This window comes from Erythrolamprus reginae, chromosome 4 (assembly GCF_031021105.1).
Source record: "Erythrolamprus reginae isolate rEryReg1 chromosome 4, rEryReg1.hap1, whole genome shotgun sequence".
NCBI classification, from domain to species: domain Eukaryota; kingdom Metazoa; phylum Chordata; class Lepidosauria; order Squamata; family Dipsadidae; genus Erythrolamprus; species Erythrolamprus reginae.
The window spans coordinates 43067894-43077510 of NC_091953.1; the positions used below are offsets into that span (position 1 = coordinate 43067894).

Sequence of the window (9617 nt, forward strand, 5' to 3'; positions counted from 1 at the left end):
GAAGGTGAGGTGAGGGGAATCAAAACAATCCAAAACTTTAAGGCTTAAAAAAAAGAGAGGGACTCTGAGGCAGCGAGGAAGAGTACGCGGCTCCCATACACTGGCTGCTGCTGTTGCTACCTGCTGCCTCTTCTTTCCCATGCTGAAGACCTCTCCTCTCGCTGGCTCGCTTTGTAGCCGGCGCCTTTCCTTCGCTGTGGTGACTCCTCATCTGCCCAGACCAAAGGGAACGTTTCTTTTCTCAGGGAGCTGGCAGAGGTTTATTCCCTGCCCAAGTGCCTAGAGAAAGGAAAATGCTTCGTTCACACTGGACTGCCAAAGCCTCCTTAAGCACCACCAAAAGGCTCCTCTGGCAGCCCAGATAGCTGGGATTAAAAGGGGAATGGCAGGAAACTGGCCGGGCCTTTGTGCCACTCTCAAATTTCCTGGGAAATTTTTCCGGGCTCAGGTTCTTAAGTAGAAAATGGTTCTTAAGTAAAGGCTAAAAAATCTTGGACGCCCGGTTCTTATCTAGAAAAGTTCTTAAGTAGAGGCGTTCTTAAGTAGAGGTACCACTGTATTTACAATTTTGCATGAACTTCTTTCAATTCTTGTCAAAATTTCATTGAAAACATGACAACTTTGATTTCAGATGATGAAAGAGAAACTGTACATCATTTGAGTACTATTCATTCTGAATTTATTGGGAGTATTACGTGCCACTGACTCCAGTTTTAGAAGCTAATGTGAATAATTACTAGAATTTTGGATTTTTAGCTTCCTTATAAATTGAACTTTTCTCCCTCATGGTGGATATAGCAGCCATGTATGGGTTAATCCTGTCTGCTTGTTGATTGGGCTGAGCCTGCCAAAGCTTCTTGCAATGTCATTGTTGCCTTGCTTTCCCCAGTTTCTTCCTTCAGTCGCTTCGAGTTGGACGCTAGTACTATAGCTCTCTATCTTCCCAATTGTTGGTGTGTTTTAAGGAAAAGTTTGCCTTCGTATCATCTCTCAATTGTGAGTCCATTCCATCTGGGAAGATTGGGAGGTGTTGTTTGCTGGAACTGGTTTTGCTGGAGGTGGGGGACAGAAGCCTCTGCCCAGTTCCCTGCAAGACCTTTCCTTCCTTGTTTTGCTTGCTCGCTTCCTGAGGGCTGTCAGGAAGCTAAACAAAATGTGTGGAGTGATCCCTTGGCAGAGCCACATCTCAGCTTCTCAGTGGGAGATCAGAGTGCCGGGGGCCACTTTCACTTCAGCAGAGTGAGCGGAGTAGGGCCCACCATTTTGGGGCAGTTCTGAAGGCTTTGAAACAGCAGAGCCAGCTTATTTAAGGAATCGGCTTTCCAAATTAAGCCTTTTCGCTGTAGCAAGCTCAGAATCTCACCTCCCTAAGATCAATGGACACTTAGCCATTGCCCTCCTCCCTCCTCCCTCCTCTGCTCCATGTGGTGGACGGCCATTTTGAATAGTAAGTTGGGACTTCCTCCTTCTAAACAGCATGCGCCAGGCTCCTCGTGGCCTACAGTTGCTAACCTGTGGACCTGTCCTTCTTTAGTCATCCATATTCCTCCCATCTTATAGATTATTACTTCTAGGCTCTAATAAAAATATTCAATAAAATATAACTAGATAATTAAAATAAAACAAAAGCAGCCTAATGCTACTGACCATCCCAGAGGAGTCTCGTGCTCCCAGGTCAGCAGCATGCCACACCCCAGGCACGGCACCCAACCTTCTAACCAACTAATTGCTGCCAACAATACTCACCTGCTTCTTGCTTACCATGTCCTTACGGTATGGCCTCCCTTCAATATCAACACCTTGGTGGGAGCAAACCATCTTCTGGTCCTTTGTGTGTGTGTGTGTGTGGTGTGTGTGTGTGTGTGTGTGTGTTTGTGTCATGAATAGAGTTGACCACTTCCTCTTCTCAAGGCCAGGAATGTTACAGAGTGTCTCACAAGTCCTCTTGCACAGAGATAGCAGCTGAGGCTCCCAAGATGTCCGGAAAACATACTTCCGAGACTTCCAGTGTCATGAAGGCAGCAGAAAAGTGTCACCATAAGGCACTAGACAAGTTGTATAAGAAAGCAGCAGCCAAATATAATTCCACAACCTCCCCAAACTCCGCTCATTTGGGCAAGTTAGAGATAACCTGTTTGTGGACTCCATTTTGCCTAACTCAAGATGGCCAAATGTGGAGTCCAGGGGTGGATTTTCTCCCCTTATCAGAAGGGGTCTCCTCTGTGTCTCCACCCAAATGGGCTCCTCCAGAAGCCATACTCACACCCATTGCAGATAGACTTTGACAAGATGCAGAGGCCAAGTCCTCCTGCCTGATGATATGCGAGCCTTATTCACTGAAGCAATCCAACAAGCCATTGCGGCAGACATCCAGAAGGCTTGGCAACAGGACAACTGACTACAGGCAGCCTCTTACCGCCAGAGGGAGCATCAACTCTGGATAAGGATGTGGAATTCATCCAGGGTAGAGGTCTGATCTTTGGTAATCTAGTGGATAAGGACCAGGAGGAGGAAGAGAGGTAGTTCCTATCATCACTCTGCTGGAGGACAATGCTACAAGCCTGGAACTATCGGAGGATGAGGAGCCCCAACCAGAATAATTTCCTTGTGTGGGACTCACAAGAAGCTTTGTGTTTAGCTTGGCTTCAGCTGTTTCCTTGGTTGTCAGATTTGTTTTGGCTATAGTATTACACAGTCTGTCACTATACATCTTCATCTGAATCTGGGGAAGGCAAGGCAACAATGACATCACAAGAAGCTTTGGCGAAATGAACAGGGCAGGAAACTAGAGTGGGGAAGGAACACAATGACCCTTACCTCCAGAATCTTAAATATCAGGGAAAATTTAGCAACAGAATAGAGAAGCCACAATTCCAAATTGTAGAATTATTAGATACAGATAGGCCTCTCTTAAAAACTGCAACTTAAAAACTAGTATGAAGTAGTATGATTGTTATATGAAACATCATGACTGCACCTGACTTAATGACATTAGCTCTACTGTAGTCATTAAGCAGATCACTCATGGTTAAGTGTGGTGTCACATGATTGTGCCTTGCAACTTACTGCCAGTTCTCCTGCCAATTTTGCTTTTCAGAAGCTGGCTGTGATAGTTACAATGGTGATGTTATGACAATCATAGATGTGTGCCACTGGTGAAGGCCATCAGTTTGACTGCAGATATGGGCATAAGTTCCAATCATGTGTCACTTTTGAAAAAGGCAAAATTTTTGCTTGTGATCATTACCTTAGAAAAGAGACTGAAAATAAAACTGAAAACATTGCCATTCCTTTATAGTAATTTGGTATATTTGAATCTAGAATACTGTGTTGTTGCCACATTTTTAAAAAGAATAATATTTCTGGAAAAGGGGGAGATTACAGAAATCGAAACTACTAGGTTCTTGAACACCTTCCTTATGAGAAAGTCTAGAACATCTTTAACTTAAAAGTTGAACTATAAATGACGGAGGGCAAAGTTAATAATTGAGATATATAATATCATGCATTGGATAGAGAAAGTGAGGGAAGTTTTTCTCCTTTTTTAACAACCCCTAAGCCCAGGAGTCATACTGTGAACCTGACTGAAGTTTTTGAAAAAAGTACTTCTATACATATCAATCAATGTTTGGTATTCAATATTGCAAGATGTGATGTCCAGTAATTTGGGTCTCTTTTAAAGAGAGTGGATACAATCATGAAGGACAATTCCATTAAGGGCCATTAGCTCTGAATACTAAATATTATCTCTCAGCTGGTGGTAAATGCCTTCAAATACAAGTTGTAGAAGAACATCAGCAGGATGATTGACTGTCTTTACCCCCTGCTTCTGCATATTGCGGGAGCATAGGTTGGCCAGATAAAGAAAACACTGGACTAAGACATCATACCTATGATTCAGCAGTTCTCTTCTGTAAAAAGGATTTTGTTATCTTAGAATATTATTGTAAGGATGTGTAACCAAATCAGTTACGTTACGTAATCCAATTATGTACTTGAAGTATTTTTGATTTATAGAAAATGTATAGGAAATACATACTTAATATTCTGTTAATGCCAAACAAAATTTTAAAAAAATATCTTAATATCTTGCAACATTATCCAGGCCCTCAACAGTCGGGTTTCAGGCCCGGCTACAGCACGGAAACTGCTTTGGTCGCGTTGATGGATGATCTCTGGCGGGCCTGGGACAGGGGTTTATCCTCTGTACTGGTGTTTCTTGACCTCTCAGCGGCTTTCAATATCATCCACCATGGTATCCTTCTGTGCTGGCTGGAAGGGTTGGGAGTGGGAGGCACTGTCCTTCAGTGGTTCTCCTCCTATCTCTCCTGTCGCTCACAGTCGGTGTTAGTGGAGGGTCAGAGGTCGACCTCTAGGTCGCTCCCTTGTATGGTGCCTCAGGGGTCGGTCCTCTCCCCCCTGCTATTTAATATCTACATGAAACCGCTGGGCGAGATCATCCAAGGGCATGGGGTGAGGTATCATCAGTATGCTGATGATACCCAGCTGTACATCTCCACCCCATGTCCAGTCAACAAAGCAGTGGAAGTGATGTGCTGGTGCCTGGAGGCTGTTAGGGTCTGGATGGGTGTCAACAGACTCAAACTCAACCCTGATAAGATAGAGTGGCTGTGGGTTTTTCCTCCCAAGGACAATTCCATCTGTCCATCCATTACCCTGGTTGGGGGATTATTGACCCCCTCAGAGGGTCCGCAATAACAATAACAACAACAACAACAGATTGAAATTTCATAGGTTTTCTTTGTTGTAGAGTTTAAACAGTTTTAACAGATAAGATTGATTAGCAATTTACATCTGGTGAGGAAGGAGGAGTTTTGATAAACTAAACAAAACATGATATTCCAATCCATATGACTTTAAAATATATAATCAACACAATTAAAAGTAAAAAATACCCTAAAAACTGGTGAATGCAACATCCTGTTCTGCCTCCTCAGAATGCATCCACTATCTTTTTATAGCTTTATAATTTTGCATATTCTAAGCCTGCATGATGTATGTATTTTAAAAAAAAAGGATTTTTCTGTTCTGCTGTAACATGGTTTAATATTTTGACACTTGCCTTCTTTTCCTCTTTGAAATTCTGCTTATGTTAAAAAAATACATTGTCATAAAAATCCTTGGATACTTGGTTTTGCAACTGAGTGCTAACTGCCATTCACATCTCCAAATCACTAAGGCTTATATCTACTTTAAATCAATATATAATGTATGAAACATAAAGTGGGTTAAGAGTGGCAATAACAGGGATTTTTGAGATAACTATATATAATAAAGAATACTTGCCGTCTGGTATTCCATCAACTTAGATTGTTCTCATTATATTGAACTAAAAACTCATTTTATGTTTTCAACATTATTAATTTGTAGCAGTTGGGAACAAGGTCCTTTACATTTTTTTTATGTCTAGGATAGAGTAGTTGTGGACTGAGTATTTGTAATTCGAAAACTGTTTAACGTGTGTTTCTCTCTTTCAAGTCATTCTGAAAATAAAAGTTATAGCCAGAAGGAATAACAAAAATGTATTAAAAAAGATTGTGAAACTGATAAACATGTATAACAAACATGTATCTTTCAGTATATATTTTGCACAAGATAGAATTATCACATGAAAGCTAAAGATTTCTGTAGCCATATTAAATAAGCAGAGAATTCCATGCCTTTTTTCTGTTCAATTCACAATAGTTGGATAAGAGCTTTATTGTCTGTTAATTTGATCTCTTTTCTAATTTGTGTTTTAGATTTCTATGGAAAGCCATTGCCACCACTTGCTATACATCAAAGACCTAATAGCGATATGCATGGTATAATTTCTTAACCAGCAGTCATTTTGTAGCTTTCAAGAGGAATCTAAAATAACATTACATTAGACATTCCTTTCTTTTTTGAAGAGATACCTGCTGTTCTTACAAGTTGCTGGACAAGGGCATCACGGTTACATTGGGTTCCTGCTAAGGATGTTTCTTCTAAAAGTTAACAATCCTGCTTCCTCAATTTACCAGCTGCTCTTCAACGTTAATATGGAACAAGGAAACTCATACAAGCAGAATTCTTGGAAAATAAATGACAACAGGATATTTTTTTCCCCTTGCTGGAAACAATATTCTCAAGACCAAATTCAACTTGATTATGCACATACATGCTTTCAATTTTGGATAAATATTTTTCTATAATTCAACACTTCAAGAGGTTTTTTTTAAGTACATGCATGCTCAAATGGGAAAAACATGAACTGTACATTTAAATAAGTTGATATATTTTTATAGTATTTTATTTGTTTTTAAGAAATTATTTGGTCAGCAGAACTATTTTGACATTAAAATGCCTACTTATATTCATAAGTATCTACTACATTTTTTTGAAAAAGCAATATACTTGTCTGTGATTTGCTTCACAGTTTGCCTAATTGTTAATTATGTCGTTTTATCTTGTTCTTGGTCCATCAGAAAGAAATGTGTTTTGGAAGGAAACTGTATTCATGTTTTCCTTGATGGGAAACAGCACTTTTGGAGTTAATTGACACCATTAATTTTGTGTTCTTGGAGCTTTTGACTTTCCAAAGGATAGAAAGAAATGTCCTTCCAGTACTGTATAGAATATTTATGGCTACTGCTCTTGCAGTATTCGTTTCATTTTAGAAAACATGTAAACATATGAATTGGGGAACTAGGGCTGTAGGTCACTTTAAAGTAAGTAGAAGTAGAATTGTACAATTGAGTTATAACTCATTACACCAAATGTAACAAATGTATCTTCTCCCAGGCTTATGGGGCAAGCTTAATTGTTTTAAAGAGTAATAGGTGGATGCAAAGTTCTTGTTCCTTTACAATCCAAACTTTGGATCTGAATTCAGATTACTCCACAACCTTTATTTCATTCATGCAGACACGTTTTCCCATTATGCTGAAATAAATGAAAATGTTTATACATAAAAAAGTTATCTTTCTCCCCTGAAGATTTTTTTATTGCTTCAGTTGTTAATAATTGCAAATATTATTCTAAAAATGAACATTTCTAAAAATGTTTAAATGCCTTTCTTTAAAAAAAACACATTAGAATTCAATTTTTACTTTCTTTTTCTTCATTGCCTATTAGAGGTAAATGATCGAAAATGTGCATATGATCAGAGGTTTCTCTGTATGCCCAGATAGTGAAAGTAATTGAATGGCTTACAAATATCATAAAGCCTTAACACTAAAGTGAAAAATCTGTGAATGTAATGATGTTTGGAAATTTTCACCTTCCAGCAGCATCTTATTCAAAAGCTTCTGTTTCTTTGCAGTTTAAAGTAATGTTTTGTTCTGCTTTATAATAGTAATGCCCATGTCATGAAATTATTGGTTTGAATCCTTTCGTAAATGATCTGTATGTATCCTAAAGCCATATAAAAATAATCTCATAAGCATAGTCTGTGGCTTGCACACAAGCTAAATGAGATTGCTGTTGTAAGATTACTTTCTGGCTAACATAAAAGATAAAGTGCATAATTCATGGTACATGATTGTTTCCATATATATGCAATTCCTGGATTTTTAGATTGCAAAAATTGAAGTTTGTTTTTCATTTCTCCTTTTAGTTAAACTCAAAACCGTTAAGGACTGTCCTCCTTTTTGAAGCTCAAAAACAGTTTTTCCTCTCAAGGCTTATGCAATAATACTTCCTCCTAACCCATTCTGTATTTTTCCCTGCCTCCAGTCTTCAAAATCTTATTCAAATAGATTATCTGTCTGGAGAACTCATGGTTAGGAAGAATTATTTACCTTCTATTTTATTAGTGGAAATAGATTCAATAATGAAATATATTCATGGGATTTTTGTTGTTACCAGATGTATAAGTACTAGGAATATGTTTTTAACATATTGACTTTCCTTTTGTTTATTATGGATTATTTATTGAATAGTATATTTAATGTTTTTATGTCTGAAATAAAGATACACAGAAATGTGATTGAATATTTCATAGTATAATTCACTTTATCTGAAACAGAATTTTTATTTTTTTAAATTGTCAGTAAGTTTCATTAATGACTTGCTAAAGAAACCAGTTGAAGTGCGATAAATTTTCAATTTTTCCCAAACTATTTGAGTACACGGTTGGATGGAGTAAGGCTTCTGTTTCAGAAATTATTTTTTAAAAATACCTTGTCTCTTCTGTGAGCACATCACTTCTCCATTGTTCATTTTACCAACCATTTCCAATCGATCCCTAGGGGAAAAAGCAGTGCTTTATACGATTGAAACTGTGAAACAACTTTAAGGAGTCAGTTCATTGAAGTTAATGTACTTTAAAGCAGCTACTACTTTTTCCAGACTTGCACAGCCCTAACGTAGAGCAAGAGTTAGCAATTTGGAGTCTTAACAACTTTTGGACTACATACAACATATTAACACCTACAAAGTAGCAGGTTGCTTATCTCTGCTGTAGAGTCTGGGTCTAGCATATCCTATCATTACTTAGAAAACTGCAAACCTACTTCTTTGCATAAATGACAGACACAGTAGATGATAACTTACAAACATCAGCTAGTTGGGATTCATCCAGTTCCTTATTTTGTTCAAGACTCTTAAGTGCTACTTCAGAATATCAATTGCCTTACCTATGTTAGGTTTTTTTAAATGGAGAGGGAGAACTTGGTATCACCCATGTAATTTTGACATCTCAGCCTACAACAAGAGTTTAATGTAGATGTTAAAGAACAGGAGATAAAATGGAGCAATGAAGGACTTCATAGCCATAAAAATGAATATCATGTTTCTTATTTTTAGACAGTATTCACATGAAACTACCATCAAATAAGACATCTGCATTCACTGAGCCATTGTGGCTTAACTCCCAGCTGGTTTTGATGCTACCAGGACAAAAAAAGCCTGGACTGAAATGGATCATGGATGCCAATGAAATTATCAGAGAATTACAAAACTGAACCTATGGAAATGAACTCTAAGATTTCTTGAAAAAAAACATTGGACAATCAGTTATAAAACTAAATTCTAACATTTATTTTATGGTTAATTCTATGCAGATTAATTACATGTGATTTGTGGTTTCATTTGAATGGAATTCCACATCTTATCCCATTCCTTAAGCAGCTTGGGCATTTCTCCAAATGGAGAATTACTGACCAACTGACAAAATGAGGGATCAAATTTATAAACATTTGCTATTAAAATCACCAAAAAATGTACATTTTAGATGGGACTTCAATTTTACAGCAGGACTTGGCACCTGCCCACACTGCCAAAAGCACCAAAATCTGGTTCAAGGTCTAGAATTACTTGATTGATTGATTGATTGATTGATTGATTGATTGATTGAATTTATATGCCACCCCTCTCCGGAGACTCGGGGCGGCTAACAGCAATAATAAGACAGTGTACAATAATAATCCAATACTAAAAACGATTAAAAACCCATTAATATAAAAACCAAACATACAGACAGACATACCATGCATAAAATTGTAAAAGCCTAGGGGGAAAGAGTATCTCAATTCCCCCATGCCTGGCGGCAGAGGTGGGTTTTAAGTAGCTTACAAAAGGCAAGGAGGGTGGGGGCAATTCTAATTTCTGGGGGGAGTTGGTTCCAGAGGGCCAGG

General features: G+C 38.1%; 1 protein-coding gene across 4 annotated transcripts in view; it reads left to right on the plus strand.

Annotated features, from left to right (window-relative positions):
- Window positions 1-7978, plus strand: part of ARL13B (ARF like GTPase 13B) — a 52139-nt gene extending 44161 nt beyond the window's left edge. For all 4 annotated transcript variants that reach the window (XM_070750164.1, XM_070750166.1, XM_070750163.1 and 1 more), the window contains one exon: window positions 5763-7978. In XM_070750164.1, the coding sequence (XP_070606265.1) occupies window positions 5763-5839 (77 nt within the window). In that variant the 3' untranslated portion in view covers window positions 5840-7978. The remainder of the gene's footprint in view (window positions 1-5762) is intronic.
- Window positions 7979-9617: the final 1639 nt, after the last annotated feature.